Source organism: Colossoma macropomum, unplaced genomic scaffold, assembly GCF_904425465.1.
Source record: "Colossoma macropomum unplaced genomic scaffold, Colossoma_macropomum, whole genome shotgun sequence".
NCBI classification, from domain to species: domain Eukaryota; kingdom Metazoa; phylum Chordata; class Actinopteri; order Characiformes; family Serrasalmidae; genus Colossoma; species Colossoma macropomum.
The window spans coordinates 7679051-7697660 of record NW_023494808.1 but is presented as its reverse complement, the minus strand read 5'-3'; the positions used below and the strand labels follow the sequence as shown (position 1 = coordinate 7697660).

General features: G+C 37.8%; 1 protein-coding gene across 1 annotated transcript in view; it reads left to right on the top strand.

Moving 5' to 3' along the window:
• LOC118797790 (complement C3-like) overlaps nt 1-18610 on the top strand; it is a 63848-nt gene that overhangs the window by 20565 nt on the left and 24673 nt on the right. The window contains exons 17-26 of the mRNA XM_036557057.1: nt 21-215; nt 2788-2902; nt 3868-3947; nt 4480-4622; nt 5958-6167; nt 7223-7283; nt 7982-8068; nt 10860-11063; nt 13588-13663; nt 14163-14322. Of these exons, the coding sequence (XP_036412950.1) occupies nt 21-215; nt 2788-2902; nt 3868-3947; nt 4480-4622; nt 5958-6167; nt 7223-7283; nt 7982-8068; nt 10860-11063; nt 13588-13663; nt 14163-14322 (1331 nt within the window). The remainder of the gene's footprint in view (nt 1-20; nt 216-2787; nt 2903-3867; nt 3948-4479; nt 4623-5957; nt 6168-7222; nt 7284-7981; nt 8069-10859; nt 11064-13587; nt 13664-14162; nt 14323-18610) is intronic.

Below are 18610 nucleotides of genomic sequence, written 5' to 3'. Positions count from 1 at the left end.
TCACTCATTTGTTTATGCAGTGGGGAGTTACAGTGAGGACCTGAGGCACTGCTGCATGGATGGAATGGTGGAAAATTTTCTCGGTTACACGTGTGAACGCAGAGCTGAGTACGTTGAGGATGGAGACGATTGCCGTCAAGCTTTCCTGAGTTGCTGCAAGAAACTGGCCGAGGTAAAGCGGGAGGCAATTCAGGAGGAGCTGATCCTTGCCAGAAGTAAGGAACCTCTGCTATTACATTTATATTTTCTAAGTTGTATTGACACCACACACCCCGTCTCGTCTCCAGGCTCTTTATTTTATTGTTCTGTTTTAAAACATTTGGCTATGAAAAGGTACAAATACATACTTTTCACCTGGAAAAACTTATTTAAGGTGCACAACTGGACCTTAAAACCATGGTTGTATCTTTGAAGGAACACATCCTTTGTACCTTGATGAACAAAAAATGTACCTGCACAGAACCTTTATTACTAACTAACTTAAATTTTGGGAAACAGTTGAATTTTATTTGCGTAGCTTTACAGTTTCGTTTTCTTATGTTTTTCATTCAAGTTTTATTACAGAGGTCTAGGATTTTGGCAGATTGTTTTAAGATACCAAAAGATCATTTGCATCTACATGAAACTGGTACATATATAAATCGACAAAAGAGAATATACTTAGTAAACAAGTAATACAAATAAATACAGACACACCACCACAGGAGACATTACTATATATTATATACAAGTAGACCCAGAGCATCAAATTGGTGGCCCTTGTGTGCAAATGTTTGGTGGGCCCCTACCTGAATACCTTTCTTGGGTAGTCATTGTTTTTTTTTTTTTTTTTTTATATCGAAGGATGTTACACAAGGCCTAAATGTAAGTGAAATTGTACGTGCAGCGCACACCAAGAGAACAAACAGATGTAAACCGTTGACCTCTAGAGTGAGGGGCTCTAGTGACCCTGTGATGTTGTGGGGAGCATTTTGCTCACATGGTTTGGATCCACTTGTCCCTTTATGGTGTATTTAAACTGGTCCAGCTCAGTGACAGAGGTGAATGCATCACCCACCTTCAGTTAACTGCAAAAGCCAATTAATCTGCAGCTTTGCTCAATATTCATGCATGTAATGTTTTTATTGTTTCTGAATAATCAGAAAGTATTGCATGTATTATTGACCTAATACTTTCCAAATTTCCATATTTGGCAGAGGTTATTGATTATCACTTGCAGTCATCATCATGCATATCAGTTTATTAACATGATTTTTTTAATGTAATTTTGTATTACATCTGTAATATGTAAGCTTTGGCCACTGGTCTTCCATGTTGCACGGGAACATTTGAAAATTTGAAGTTTCATACACTGAGCTTCAGACACAAATCATGCAAACACCACCTGCCTCCTGATTGGGGAAACACATTGTTTTGGCCAGATTCATTTGCATAAAGTTCAGCTCTGCTTAATTTTATGATGCATTGCCTCCTTCAAACCGGTCATGCGCTGTGCGCCCTTGTCTAATGGAACCAGATCTTAATCCAATAGAACACATAAGGGAGATTCTGGACGAACAGTTTAGGCACTGCTCTCTACCACCATCATCAAAACACCAATTAAGGTAATACATATTGGCAGATTGATGTTCCAGAGACTTGGACAGTCGATGGCATAGGAACTATGCCAAGAGACATTGAAGCTGCTCTCCCAGCTCATGGGGGCCAAACAATTCTGTCTCCTCATCTAAAAAAGCATATAATTCTACAAGTTATCCCCACTTCTATACATACTGCAGTTTTCTTTCAGTGTTTTTCACTTTCACATTTGGCTGAGAATCACCTCTTCCCATATGAAAGAATATGGTGAAATATGAAAAATGCATTTAAAATGTATCAAATGCATTTAAATATATACATTAGTGCACTTTTGGAATATAAAAAACATACCCACAAAGTGTGTGAATTTCAATCTGGCTTTCAGTGGGGTCTCTTCTAAACGATGTGTTTTTTAAATTTACAGTACAGTTAGTGGTGTAGATAGTACAACTTTAGCATTGGGTTCCTGTGGATGCCTAAAAAAAATGTATGAAGTCTTAAAATAGATTTCAAAAAAATTAAGGTCATAAAATGTCTGGAAATGTCTTTTTTTCTGTGTTACGACCCAGTCTAAGGTTAGGCCTTAACAGAAAATGAGAGTGGGCTCTCTCCCTAGACCTGCTGCCAGACCAAATGCTTGACACCACTGAAACCAGAAAACTGCAGGTTCATTTAGATTGTCTTTAAAGTGAGCAAGTTTGCGAGAGGCTAAACTAAATGGGGGCGATGGCTTCAGGGACGAGCGTAAGCCAAAGTAACAGCCAAAAGTACTACTGATTTCAATAAACTAACTAAACCTGAGAGCAAAACAAAACAAATATACAAAAAGCTAACCTGTCTCTGTGCTTTAAAACCAGGTGAAAAGGTGATGGAAAACAGATGGCACTCGTCCCCCCTACTTCCCAAATGTTTACAGAACGTTTCATAGAACTATTTTAACTATATTGATGAGGGGTGTTCAAACTTCTGCACAGGACTGTGTATACACAAACCTTATTGATTGTTTGACATTGACACTGTATAACAAATACTTTTACTTAGACACAATTTGTTTTTCTGATGCTTAGAAATTACTTGAAGAATGCACTTTCACCAAGACTGATATATTTTGTATACTGCTGTGATGATCTTTATCATTTTTATCAGAAAGATTATGTGAGAAATGAATCTAAGCATGTAAAATATTAAACAATGTTTCTTTTTTTCAAGGCGAGGAGGAAGACGGTGATGACATGTTTGATGACTTTACAACACGTTCCTACTTTCCTGAGAGCTGGATGTGGATGGATGAAGTGCTCCCTCAATGCAAAGATAAAGAGAAATGGTCAGTAGGAGAATTTAAGAATTGAGTTTTAACAGAAAACAGAGTGATCAACTACAAAAACAGTTTTGCTCACTAAACTGCAACATTAGGAATACAGTATAGTTTGCTAGCCTACCAAATGTTAAGTATGACAAAAAGTGCATTGATGCATAAATCTACAATCAACATCATTGGGCTTCATTCACCAGCCATTCTTAAGAGCAAATTTCTTCTAAAAACACACATAGTTTTCATGAAGATTCTGACATTTGCCAGTGTTTTCTTATTTGGGATTTGTTCTTAGGTAAAAGCAGAATCTACACACACTCATAAGTGTAAAACAGTGTGAACAGTCCTGCAGTTTAAGAACGCGTCATGAATCTGATGTAGACCTTAGGACCTTTCTTGAAAACCAATTTAGAAAAAAACTTAGGAAGATACTGGAGAATAACTGGGGAGAACTCAAACATACAGTTCATACAAAACAATCCAAAAATATATGGGAACTGGAGGCTTTTTTGCCAAGAAGAATGGGCAGCTTTACCACTTAAGAAAATAAAGGACTTCATCCACAGCTATCACAAAAAAACGTCACGCAGTCATTGATTCTAAAGGGGGCAATACACAGTATTAAGGAGTAAGGGTAAACAAAAATTTGAACTGGGACCATCTCAGCATTTTCTTTATTGCTGTGTTTTGCCTGATGATGAAATGTGTAAATTTGCCTGATTACTCATGTTTTATTTTAAAATGGCACACACCTTACTAAGTCTGCCTGATTATGTAAACTTATGAGGTCAGTTTAACTCTAGGAGATAAACAGAGGTTGGAAAATGGCCATATAAAAATGAATTATTACTGCTATTAGTACTATTTGCGCTGTTATTACCTTGTTATTATCTTGGATATCAGGGGAAAAAAATAGAAGAAAAATGTCAGATTTGGGCACTTTGACTAAAACTGTAGTCTGACTTTGTTTTACACAGTGGCATTACTACAAAACAGAGATTTCCAGAATCCATCACCACTTGGGTGATGACTGCCATCAGCATGTCTAACGAGTATGGTGAGTATGTGTGTGTATCTGCGAGTATGTGTGTGTGTGTTTGTGTGTGTATGAAAAAGTGGCAGAGCTGTGTTCATTGAATTAGGGTGAGTTACAGCACAGTACGCATGCATCAACCATTAATTTTTATGGTTGAATCCGATTTCTTTACAGCCAAGTTGGCCGAATTGTGGTTGATTTTTATTGGCAATTTTTAAACCAAGGCTGGTAAAACTTTACATTAAGGGTCGCAGTTTAATTGGTAATTATATGCTAATAAGCACTTAAATATGCATTAATAATTATACGTTAATTACCTGCTTATTAGGCTTTAGTTACTGATTAAGTACTTAGTAAGTCGTAATTGAGTACAATGTCAAATGATAGTTTAATTTGTCAGTAGTTCACAGCTTTATTACTCATTATATGTGAACTAACTGCTGTATATTAAACTGATAATGAACTCATTTTTTTAACAACTTTTCAATGACTACTGGTGAAATGTGTATTTATGTCCTGTGTCTTCACAATTTTTTTTTCTATCTTTTCTCAGGTATTTGTGTGGCAGATTCAGTGGAGTTTATAGTTCAGAAGGGTTTCTTTGTCGACCTGAAGTTGCCTTATTCAGCTGTAGTCAACGAGCAAATAGAAATCAAGGCTGTCGTTCACAACTTAGGAAATTCTCTACTCAATAGGGTGGTTTATCCTTCTTTATTTTGTTTGTCACACTCTCAAAAATAAAGATGCTGAAAAGAGTTCATTGGAGAAATACCATAGAAGAACTACTTTGGTTCTTGAAAAAGAACCTTTCAGTATTTGAAATATATCTCTTTGTAATCATGACACCAGCATGATTCATGTAATGGTTCAACGTAGATATCGGCACACATGACGAGTACTGTAGTGCAAATCTACATCACTTCTTAAAGTGGCGATTCTAGGACTGTATAAATCAGGTGGCTAAGGCAATCGTTGGGGTCCAAAGTCCATTTAACCCACATGAACCAAAAATTTTTTAGAGTGATGTTTTAATTGGTTGGTTGATAATAGCGAAAGAAATCAGAATAACATTACTGGGAGAAATACAAGGTACCTGCTCTTGTTTACTTATTGAGATTCCTGGAAATGAAAACATGTAAATGAGATCATGCTCGATACCCGCAGATGTGCAGATGAATTATTTCATTTATGTCTGTAGTTAAACAAAAAAATAATTAAACATTCTGCCCTACACAAGCTTTTTCCAGTAGGCTTGAAGCAATGGCCCAATCACAAGTAAGAAAACTGCTGAGAGTAAACAAAAGGAAATGCTTTAAATGCAATTTTCTTTATCTTTCTGAGAAGTCATTCAACGCTCTAAGGAAAATCATGCTGCTCCATTCCCTGCCCCGCTTCCACTCTGCACCACTAACTTACTCTGGTGTATACTCTTCAGTTAGACCCTTTCCTCCCACCACTTTCTCCTGTGTTGTCCTTCAGACTTACGTGAAGAGTGTCTTGAGGATACAGGAGTGGCTGGAAGCTTAACCCTAAATGCACAGATAAGGTCACAAACATGTGGTAAAGCACTCACATTAAACAAGCTCCTTCCAAAACATGGAGAAACATTAAATGGGCTTTACCAAGCGTAACACACGTTAGCAAAAATCTAGATTAGCATTGCCTAGGTTATAAAACAACAAATATTCAGAGTCTGAAAAGGCTTCTTTTGCAGGGATCAAAGCAAGGCACTAATCAAAGAGGCAAATATAGCCAGCAGCACTTACAGTGAGCATAAAACCATACGGTTTCCCACTAAGGAGCTTGGGGAATCATTACTCTTTAACAAACTGCTTCTGTAATGTTGGTGTAGAGAATCTTTTTAAAGTTGAAATGAACCCACTTGATGTAAAGGTTCTAAATAATTTAGGGACCTTTATTTTTAAGAGTGTACATCTAATGTGGATGTCAGAATGTTGAACTGAGCTGGTGATCCAGCACCATAGTTAACCTGTAGAACTCATTCTATATGAACTCCTTCATTCAATGCAGGTTTTTGTGGAGCTGAAGGAGACTCAGTCTGTATGCAGTTTGGCCAGCTATAAAAAGAAGTATCGCACCACCGTGAGCATACCTGGCAAATCATCACGCGCTGTTCCCTTCGTTATCATCCCGCTGGTTAAAGGCGAACATGAAATCGAGGTGACAATCAAGGAACCCAATGGAATGTCAGATGGTGTGCGGAAACAACTGAAAGTAGTGGTGAGCTATTTATGGTTTATTTGCTTGAACAAATAGAGAAAAAAAAAACTGACAACAAAAATCCATAATGAACAGGAGCAGAAATATAATGTAAAATTGTATAATTGGACTAAAATAATATATTTTATTTTTAATTATTATAATATAGTCATTTTAAATTACGTACTCTTTAAAATTGACAAGACAGTGATTGTAAAATATCTAGATGCATTTGGAATGTCTGATCTCTTAAATTGTCATTTTTCTGGAGAAGGAAATATTACAGTATGCATTAATGTATCAAGATATTCTTTTGGCCCAGTTATTATTACATTTTTACCATGCAAGGGACACCTGGGTTTTTCAAATGATGAAGAAGAAAAAAAAATAGCTGGAAAAAAGAGAGATGAGGTTTTGATCTGACCGCGATGATTTGTTTTGGCATGAACTCAAACTCTTAGTGTTGTAGATAAAAAGATGAAAATGATGCATGGTGGCTGCAATGAATATTTGCTGAAATTCTGAACAAGAAAGCCATTTGAATAACCACTACTTTTACCTATTTTTACAAAAGCATACACTTCCATGCATCAGGAAGCAAAGTTTTGTTTATCAGTCTAAACCACATGTGTCAGGCTCTATCCCCCATGGGCCAAAACACTGCAGACTTCAGCAAACTGCCTCATTAAACACACCTGATTCAGCTCATCAGCTAATTAGCAAAGCCGTAATAAAGTGAATTTAGAGTGTTAGGTGAGGGTAAATGCTAATCTCTGCAGCATATTGGCCCCGGAGTTCCCCAGTTTAGCTTCTTTTCATTTCAATCAAACAGACTAGTGATATCTAAGCAGTTTATTCAAAATCATATCTGAAAATTAGCATTTGAAATTCTATTTTTTTAAACGAAAAGATTTGATAGTTGAGCCCTGGTTGTCAGTGATGCTGAAAAGTCATAAATGAACCAGTTGCTCTTAAACTGTTTGTAAGGAGTTCAACAGAGTGAAGAAGATATGTGTAGAGTAACTGTATTTATTTTCTTTTTACCTATTGTCTTTTTTTTTTTTTTGTGGTGACAGACCCAGGGTATTCTGCGGTCTACTGGAGAGCAGACTCTAATTCTGGAGCCTGTCAAACATGGTGAGTGACTGAAAGACCTTTCAGTTTACTGAAACTACAGTGACAAATGCAACAGAGATGAATCTAAAACCCTACAGGACATAATTGAGGACATGTTGTCCTATTATTTCATATACACTGACTTGTTATTTTATACACAGCAGCTAGTGACACAAAAAAAGCTACAAAAAACTTACTTTATCAGTCCACAGCACTTGATTCCAAAATGCCATCTAGAAAATGTTTGTGCAATGACACCGCACAGATGGCCTACGCATAACTATTCTAGTGCTACCCAAATCTTCCTGCGAGTCCTTGGCAGTGATGTAGGGGTTTTGCTTTGCATGCCTGAACAGTGTTTGAGCAGTTCTAGCACAGATTTTTCTGGGTCATCCAGATCTTTTCTTATTTTGAGCAGGATGTGTTTAGATATCTTCTATAGTCTTCTAAATCCAAATCGGCAGCATATTCCACACATTTTTTTTTAACTCATTAGCAAATCTGAAAATGCCAATTAAATATACATTCAAATTTTCAGTGTAAGTGTGCAATATTCATAATTGTAATTTAAGTCATAAAAGTGCTTTTAACATTTCATTTTCATTGTCTTAATGGTCTGACTCTGACATATTAAACATGGAATAACAATCCTCGATTTGCAGCTGCATTTCTTCAACACCTGTACATGTTGTGTGTAAATCCTATTTTGTCTTTATCAGGTGGAACACAAAGATCAGAAATTAGGAGGTCCTTCCTGGATAATCAAATGCCAGACACAGAAGCGTACACCTACATAGCTGTAAGAGGTAAAACACCTAAACATTGCTAAATCTATGTATTAAAATTAATCGGTCAAATGTGTGATATATGGTCTGGGAATTAAGACACTCTGACTGTGTGGCTATCTACTTTATTGATATGTCAGTTTGTCATTTTACTGTCTAACCATGGTCACTCTGGGAGTAGCATAGTGCTGCCATCAGGAATAAGAAACACCTACAACACCTAAGTTGTTTCTGCCAAAGGGTGCCATATGTGTTACTGAAGCCAGGGTGTACTTAATTTTTTTAACAGCCAAAAAATCTCAGTTAATTTTTTGGTAAATATATGATTGCAAAGTCAAATTTCTGTTGTTTTTCGTTCTATTAAATAATGTTTATCTATATATACTGTTTAACTGAAGATTAAATACTGATACGTACACAAATGTTCAAAAAAGAAAAACATTACATGGCATGTATTTACTTTTTCACTTGACTATGTATATCCAGTCAGTCCTGGATTTTTTTTTTTAAATATTCCCAGGCCAACATTCCTTGGCCACACCACCACCACCCCTTTTCCAGGGGACATCATTTATTTATTATTTTTATTTTTTTTTATATTTTTAACTACACTATTAATGTCACAACTCATCATTTATTAATGATCATATAGATAAAAGGTGATTTGACACCACAACCACCCAACACCCCACCATTTTTTAGTTGGGAGTGAGGTTGTGTTGTCCTTTGAGGCTATATGTTTATATATTTATGATAACATTTTCTGAGGTTTAAGGGAGTGTAATTTTAAGTAGGGGAGGAGTGTGATTGCAGAAATTTTCACTGTTAACTGTTTTCTTTAGAACATCTTTGAGTTGTATATACTGAAAGTGACAATTATCTGGTATATTGTATTTTTCTTTGATGTCATCAAAGGTCATGAGCAAGCCACCAGAGAACAACTGTGCCAGGCTGGTTATTCCTCTCTGTTTCCAGGCTAAGAATATAAAAGTTTGTTATTTATTAAAAACATGGGATTGTTCCACAGAGGAGTTTGACTGGAGGGACAGTGGCTGTATTTAAGAATTTTGTTTGAACTCCACCAAGTATTCAGGGTGGTACTTATTGTACTGTATTTATAAATTATAGCTTTGTCTATGAATGGAATACTATTAATGTCCAGTTCTTGAATTAAACTTTCCTCAATGTCTTGCCAGGGTTGGTTTGAGCTACTTGTCCAATGTCTAATGTAAAGCAATTGATGTGATAGAAAGCAGTAGTAGAAATTTGGGGCTCCAAGTCCTCCAAGATGTTTAGGTTTCTGGAGGGTAGCTAACTTGATTCGAGGCTTTTGGTGCTTCCAATAGAACTTAGTAACTGCATTGTCAAGAGAGGAGAACCAGGCTGACGGTGGGGTAACAGGGGTCATAGAAAACAGATAATTGATTTTAGGGAGGATATTCATTTTAACTACTGATATTTGGCCAATTAGAGTTAATGGTAGTTTATGCCACCTTTCTAGATTATCCTTTATTTCTTTCATTAAAAGGTATGTAGTTAAGTTTATACAAATCATTTATGTTAGAAGAGATATGAATACCAAGATATTTAATAGACTGTGTGATATGTTCAGATGGTATATCATAGACCTCGTCATCCCAGTTGAATTTACTTAGAGGCAGATTTGGACCAATTCATGGAATAGCCAGACACCCTACTATACTTATTTATCAGATCTGATCTGATGAACTGATGGAAGGGACAGTGAAGGATTAGTGATATATAGTAAAACATCATCTGCATATAGACTGATTTTATGGTGGTATGACTTTTACTGTATACCTGAGATTTTATCGCACTGTCTGATAGAAGCAGCCAAGGGTTCAATAAAAAGACAAAACAATAAGGGTGACAGAGGGCATCCTTGTTGACTTCCTCTTTGTAGCTGAAAGGGTCTGGATATATGTCTATTTGTAGAGACTGTGGCAGAAGGTGAGTGGTATAATGTTTTTATCCAGTTGATAAAACAACTAACACAGCAGCAACAATAGCCTGGCTCCATAAAGCTATTGTGAGCTGAGTGGTGATTCAGATTTAAACCCCACTCTCACCAGCTGAGCTCCGGCAACTCCTCTTGCAGTCTGTTCTCCCAGACTGGTCTTGGTGACAAGTCAGTCCATCCCGTTGGTAGTGAGCCTGAGTCACGAAAGCCCAATAAAGCACGTTGAGGGGATGCCTGATTTTGAGCTGGCCTGCTTCTTTTTTCCTTCCTTTGTTTCCTGAAACAAAGAGTGGGAAAAAAAGTGGGAGAGTACCTGCATTCTCCATCAGTGTGACTTTGGCCCAGGAATAGGCTGTCTAGGAAGCTAAAGAGTGGGAAAAAAGGCAGGCAGGTAGAGTGGGTGAGTACCCTCATTCCCCATCAGTGTGACTTTGACCCAGGAATTGGCTGACTGGGAAGCTAAATGTAGGACTAACCTACTAAACCTGATACTTCAACTGAAACATGGCCTGTTTAGGCCAAGGCACAACACAATTTCACACAAGGGTCTCCAGCCTCAGCCCCTTCCCCGACTGTCTAGGAGAGTCACATTTTTACTTATCAAAGTGCTCCTTACACAGTCAGTCTCAGATGTCCTTCAGGGAAATAATGACTTGCACGTGTCCAGAGAAACAGCAGCCCTGCCTCTCAGCCCCCACAGGTAATGATGACACAATACATCTTGATATGGCACACACTGATATTATGGCATGTGTGTGTGTGTTTTTTTTTGTTTGTATGTGTGTGTGTGTGTGTGTGTGTGTGTGTGTGTGTGTGTGTGTGTGTGTGCAGGCAGACCGATGGCACAGCTGATAAAAGAGGCCATCAGTGGAAAGGGTCTAGAGTCTTTGATTAGGCAGCCTTCAGGATGTGCAGAACAAAACCTGATGGCCATGGTCCTGCCTCTGCTTGCAGCAAATTTCCTGGAAAAAGCCAACCAGTGGGAAGATGTAGGAGTGGAGAAACGCCCTGTAGCATTGGGGTACATTACTACAGGTCAGAGGAGTATAAAACTGTACAAGGTCATGTGACCTAGACTGAAGCTGTTTAGCATCGTTAGATAAATACATAAGTAACTCTAAACTTCTAAATTGACCTGTCCTTGTTCTGCATTCTTTTGTAGCAACTGTTTCTAGGTTTGCCAAGATTTACAGAACACTGGCAAAAGTCTGATTCAACCTAATGAGAAAGTGTTGCACATAACTCTGTTTTTGTTAAAAATACATCCAAATAGTATGTGTTTTGTGATGTTCTATTATATTTATTTTTGTATGTGTCTGTATTTATTTTGTGAGTGGCACTTTACAGCTTTTGCTATTTTGATAACCATATTGAAACCAGTTCCAATACCTATAGCAATCCGATATCTCTGATTTAAAAATTACACTCTAAAAAATGCTGGGCTGAAAACAACCCAGCTTAGGTTATGTGGCAACCCAGCGCTGGGTAAAAATCGGACAGAACACATGCTGGGTTATTTTAACACGACTGGTTGTTTGCAATAATTTAACCATTATGCTGGGTAGTTAAATTGACCCAACTTTGGGGTTGTTTTGCACAGTGCTGGATTAATTTAATGTAATAATAATAATAATAATAATAATAATAATAATAATAATAATCTCTTTGACATTGTATTATTGATAATTTCACAATTCCATCAAATTTCTTGAACTAAACAGCACATCAGAACAATAAGATTGGAAACAGACTTGTCAGACTTGTGGAGTCTGTTCCAAATCTTGCTCATTCACAGTACAAAATACTGACAAATCCAGTTCCAAGCTCCAAGACAAAGAGGAAGGTCTCCTTCTGTTTCTCTGATTTTTTTTTAATTTATTTTATTTAGTATGTTGGTCCCAGAGTAATGAAGACACTGAAAAGTCAGAACTTGGATTGGATATTATACAGTGCAAACCTACAATAGTCAGTACATTTAGTTCTGAAGGCTGAGGTTGTTAGAAGCTGGTGTTAGTTTGATATTTTACATACCAGCTTTACAGTTCTGGCTTCTTCCACAGTAGGACGTGCAAACTAGTGGTGGGAGAAACTGGTGCAGTATCTTCATTGCAGTAATGATCTTTTGTGTCTAAGAGAAAATCAGTGATGATTTAGAGTGAATTACTTTGATACTTTAATACTTTAATAAAGTTTTGGTAATGATAATTACTTCATTTTCGGAATATGACACCATCCTCCCATTCATTCTCACTTCTCACGTCTGTCTGTCCGTCTGCCTGTCTGCCTGCTGTTTCAGTCAATAATAAAGACTTTGACATCATAATGGAACAAGGTACTTTTAAAACATCATAAACAGTACTGAAAACAAGGATCTATGTGGTAAACCGATGAACGTTTACTCTCCCCTCAGCCCAAACATTTTACTGAGGTAACAGCTGCATCACCAGCTAGCTTGAATTTGAATACTTTGCTAGATAGACTGGCCATGCAGGATGACCATAAGAATTAAAATAGGTGGTATTCTATTCTACAACGATAGAGTTAGCTAGCTAGGTTGTAGGAAATTAGGGCACAAGCTTAGGAAATGTATCAAAATTGATCACAAACACTCAAACAATCTGTGATACTTCCAAATGTGTCTGTTGCTCTCTGCTGTAAATGTTAGACATTTAAACTTAACATACACACAGAAAGGTAACTAGTGGAGACAGCATGCAGTAGCCCAACTGCTGGGTAAAGGAAATAACTCAGCGACTGGTTCACACCATTAACCCAGATGTTGGGTAATGGGGTGAGTGAGGGAGAGAAACAACCCAGCAAAACTACCCAACTGCCTGAACCCAGCAACCCAGCAAACGTCTTATAGTGGACTATCATGCTCAAACTGCTTAAACCCCTTAATATCTCTACCACTATAGTAAGCACTGCACAGTTATCAGTGTCTCATTACACAGTGTAATTGAGTGCCATTTCAGGACAGATTTGTTACAGGACTGGATTATATTAGATCTATCTCTACTTAGGATAGATCTGGTGTCGTTTTTTTTTCTATTTGAGGTTTTTAATGATTAAAACATGGGTTCATCATAAAGTTCACCAACTTAAGCTATGTGGTAGCCTACTCTGCTGGCTACTGTAGCAAATTACTGTAAGGGATTTTCCACCATTCTCCCTGTTGTAGTGGCAAAAATAACGACATTATGGCAAAACAAATGTCTCTATAATGTTAGGAAATGATTTATGGATCCTTGATGCAGCTGTAAGGTAGGGTGAGACTACACACACAAAAACATAAAAAATGACTATGCTGGATCTATCCAAACAAATAAAACACCACAAAATTAATATCGCACTCCAAATGTAGGTGTGTCAAAAACTGAGTTGTGTGCTACAGTTTCTGTTTAAGCTTTATGGCATTTTTAACAGCATTTGCTAAAGCCTGTTCAACCTCACAACAGTAGCTATGAAAAAACATGGAACAAGGTCAACTGCACTGTTATAGATATGCATTACAGAAGTGCGTTTTAATTGCTCTGAAATGGTTTCTGTCTCGTCTCAGGCTACACAAGAGAGCTCACATTTCTCAAACCAGATGGATCGTTTGCAGTTTTTTCAGGTGCCTCAGGCAGCACCTGGTCAGTTCTTTTCTTATTTTGTTTAGACTTTTCTCTATGCCTATAATCCACTTTCTCTTTATTGGTATAAATCTCTTACCTAACAACAATTCAGTTTGATTGCTTTTCATTAAGAAATTATTAAATTAAACACGAAATCTCAGATTTCACCATGCATTGATTTGAGTGATTATTTTTGTACTATTAATAATTGTAAAAATACGCTGAATGAAAAATGATTTACATAGCAGTGGAACATGTAAACAATACACTAAAACAATACACTTTTTTGCATTTGAAAACAGCCTGGGAAATGTATTTTTGTCCAAAACATGAGCACATACTTTATTAAATACTATTATGACTAATTACCATTTATGTGGATGAATCAGCACCATCGGATCAATGACTAATTCTTTTCTTCAGCTTTAGTTTTGCAGTTTTTATTTTTTTTCCTCTTGTCCCTCTGCATCTTCTCTTTCAGTGAGGGTAACTGTCACTGTATGTTTTTTCCCTCCAGGCTGACTGCATATATTGTCAAAATGTTCAGTATGGCCGAGAGTCTGGTCAGAATAGACCACGGTGTTATCTGTAACGCCGTCAAATGGCTGATCTTGAATGCACAGATGCCTGATGGTGTTTTCAGGGAGCTGTACAGTGTTTCATCCAGTGCTATGGGGGTAAGTTATGACAGCAGATGAGGTTTTGTATAACATGCTGAAGCTGTATGATTGTATGATTCTATCCATACAATTACAAACAGTGAATCTGGCACAACATGAAATGCATTGTTCCATACTGTGAGAGAAAACACTACCTGACCATTTTCTCTCAATGATAGGCGGCGGTGGTGGGAGAGGGAAGTGAACCGTGATGTTATTGTTAGGAGTTCAAGCATGTAGTGCTGGAATCTTATTGTACATCTCTATTGATATCTCTTCTTCTTCATCTTCTTCTTCTTCTTCTTCTTCACGTTCTTCTTCCACTTCTTTTTCTTTCTTTCCTCTTCTTCTTTTTCCACTTCTTCCTCTTCTTTTACTTCCTCCTCCTCCTTCTTCTTCTTCTTCTTCCACTTTTTCTTCTTCTTCTCCTTCTTCTTCCACTTCTTCTTCTTCTTCTTCTTCTTCTTCTTTTTCTTCTTCTTCTTCTCTGTCCTTCTTTATCCACTTCTTCTTCCACTTCTTCTTCTTCCTCTTCTTCTCCTTCTTTTTCCTCTTCTTGTTTTTCTTCTTCCAGTTCTTCCTCTTCTTCTTTTTCTTCTTCTTCCACTCCTTCTTCTTCTTCCTCTTCTTCCCTCTTCTTCTTTTTCCACTTCTTCTTCCACTTCTTCCTCTTCTTCTTCTCCTTCTTCTTCTTCTTCTTCTTCTTCTTCTTCTTCTTCTTCTTCTTCTCCTCCTCCTTCTTCTTCTTCTTCTTCTTCTTCTTCTTCCCTCTTCTTCTTTTTCCACTTCTTCCTCTTCTTCTTCTCCTTCTTCTTCTTTGTCTTCTTCTTCTTCTCTGTTCTTCTTTATCCACTTCTTCTTCCACTTCTTCCACTTCTTCTTCTTCTTCTTCTTCTTCTTCTTCTTCTTCTTCCACTCCTCCTTCTTCTTCTTCCCTCTTCTTCTTCTTCTGCTTCTTCTTTTTCTTCTTCTTCCACTCCTCCTTCTTCTTCTTCCCTCTTCTTCTTCTTCCCTCTTCTTCTTTTTCCACTTCTTCTCCTTCCACTTCTTCCTCTTCTACTTCTCCTTCTTCTTCTTCCACTCCTTTTTCTTCTTCTTCTTCCCTCTTCTTCTTTTTCCACCTCTTCTTCTGCTTCATCTTGTTCTTCTTTTTCTTCTCCTTCTTCTTCATCTTCTTCTTCTTCCTCTTCCCTCTTCTTCTTTTTCTTCTTCTTCCACTCCTTCCTCTTCTTCTGACTGACTGAGGGGCAGCTTCTCTCTCTGAGTGGGTTACAAAAGTTGCCTTTCTCAACAGCTGGAAAGAAGGCTTTGTACCAGAGCTGTGTTAAATACTTGCACTTTCATGAGCTGAAGGAGAGATGTGGCTCCAAATGGAGAGCCCATCTCTCTGTCCCTGAGGGTCTGCGGCCTTCATGGAGGCTCTTGTACAAAAGCCCCTTGCCCAAACATTCAGGAGACCTCCAGTGGAGGATCCTTCACTGTGCTGTACCCACAAATGGGTTTGTGTCAAAATTTAACCCTGCTGTTCAACCACTTTGCATTTTCTGTGATAACCCTGATACTGTTTGTCATGCATTTTCTGACTGTCAGACTGATTCCTCTGTTCGAGCTCCTGGACAGGGCGCTCAGAGGGCTGGTTCCTCTGTTCGAGCTTCTAGACAGGGCGCTCAGAGGGCTGGTTCCTCTGTTCGAGCTCCTGGACAGGGCGCTCAGAGGGCTGGTTCCTCTGTTCGAGCTTCTAGACAGGGCGCTCAGAGGGCTGGTTCCTCTGTTCGAGCTCCTGGACAGGGCAATCAGAGGGCTGGGGTTTCTGTTCACCCAGACTCTTTTTTTTTTTTGGCTGTAAATACTCTAAAGCTCAGCGTTATAAATGTACCTTGGCTAATTTTTTAGTGGGACAAGCTAAGTTATCAGTGTGGAAGTCCTTCAGGTTGGTGTCTGAAGGGCAGGAGGTGGATGTTTTGAAACTGTTCCGAGCTCTAGTAGAGTCACGCATTAGAGTTGAGTTTGTTTTTTACCAAAGTACTCAGAACATTTCCTGTTTTGAGGAAAAGTGGTGCGCTGGTGAATGTATAGTATCTGTCAGTGATCTGGGTGTGATATCATTTCATTGGTGAATCTTTGTGGATGGGTGGATTTTCTTTGGGGATCCTCATTATTATTAATATAACTAATCGCTCTTTGCTGTAGGATGTAACATCCTTTAATTATTAATGCTTCAATAAAAGGGGGTTAAAAGTCAAAAGTCTTCTTCTTCTTCTTTTTCTTCTTCTTCTTCTTCCACTTCTTCTTCCACTTCTTCTTCTCCTTCATCTTCTTCCTCTTCTTCTTCTTCTTCCCTCTTCTTCTTCTTATTCTTCTTCTTCCCTCTTCTTCTTCTTCTTCTTCTTCTTTTTCTTCCTCTTCTTCCACTTCCTCCTCCTTCTTCTTCTTCTTCTTCTTCTTCTTCTTCTTCTTCTTCTTCTTCTTCTTCTTCTTCTTCCACTCCTATGGTGGCGCTATATTGAAGCTTTAAACGTTTTGGTCTCCTGGACAAAATCTTTGTCCCTGTGGCTTTGATTCTCATGCTCTACAGAAAAGCTTTAAGAACCATATAGCTCTGCCTTCTTGATTTTGAGATAATTTGCATTTCATGCAAATTCACGTAAATTATTGAGCACAAACTATTCCCTGGGTTTTCTCACAGTCTTCACAAATCTGTTGTCTGAAGAATCTGAAGAGGCTGAACTTCAGTAATTATCAAAAACAAATCTTAGAATTTGAACACTTTGTAGAGTCCAGGAACCACCCAAAAAATAGGTGGAGCTTATGAGGCATAAATCATCCTAACTCAGAAATGGTTTGACCAGTCAGAACTTCACAGGCAAGTACTCTAGGGTAGTTATGGGCGATCTTCAAATTTTGGAGGAGTTGCATTGCTTGGGGCGTTATTACATGCAAAAAATATTATGCAACCAAAGGTTTTCTAATTGACATGTCTGAATGACAATTTGACACATTGCTACTATGTTTGTGCTTTGTGACTGTTCTTCTTCACCAGTGGTCACCAACACTCCTTTAGATCTACCAGTTCAGTTCTAGCCCAAATCTGATATGCCTGCAGGGCCTAATCTTACTAGTTGCATTGGACCACCAACTGCTGAGGGGTACCCCCATGGCAAGAATAACATCATACATTTTATAGTTAATTGTTAAAGTGCAAAGTGGAATAGTGCTAGCTGACTCTCTAACATCTGGTGAATCCAAAATGGCTCCAGGCTCCCTATGTAGTGCATTAAACAGGTACTGAAATTATAAACTCTGCACCCCAAATAATGTGAAACATACTAAATACAAAGCTATCTGTGTTTTAGCTACTGGGTACAGAGCTTTCTATAGCCATACAGTGCATATTTGTGTGTAGAAGTCATACTTTCATGACCTAATTGGTGCCCTATATGGATCATTCTAGCAAATTAGTTCAAAGTTCACAACACATTTCTGACTTTTAACTGACTTAGACTTGCTATAAAATCCCTTTGCTTTGGCCCTTTACCTTAATTATGTTTATTTTGTTGAACTGAATGATTGAACATTCCATTTTGTCAGAATAAAAAAAGCACTGCTGAAACTTACCAAATGTTTTGGTTGTGGCAAATTTGGCTAACTTTGAGCATAATTCAGGAAGGCTAACTAGTACATCACTAGCAAACACAGCTTTGAAGAGTTGTGCATATATAAAATCACAATAGTTTTTTTCAATAAAACAGATAATGTGTGTTTCAGTAGTGACAATTCTTAATGTTCCACACTGATATTCAGACTTTGGGACACATTCAGTTCAAAACAGTGGGATCTAATTGCTCACCATGTGGCCATGAAGGACAGGGATGCAGTCTCACTTCCTGTTCTAAAATGCAGGGGTGTGGCTAAAATAAGTCTCCACCTAGAGACTAAAACTCATTGTGCTTCAGTAGCGACATGAAAACGTTGGGCGCTGGTTAAAAATTAGCCTCATGATAAATCTAAATTTTTTAACTTCACTTTTCTAGAATTCAAACATACCTTAAAATAGGGCTGGGCCATAAAATGATAACAATAATTATCATGATATAACTTTCCTCAATAGAAATATGAGAAATGTCCAATAAAATTGCAATAGATCATTCTCATGCTTCCACATTCTATCAACAGCCCTGGTGGCGTTTTCTACTGCAAGGAACGTGATACTACTCTGCTGTCGCCACGCTTCAAAGTTTTTCGACATGATGTTGGGGAGGGCAAATACACTTTAGCAATGTCTGAAATGTGGAGTTATAAGTGATTC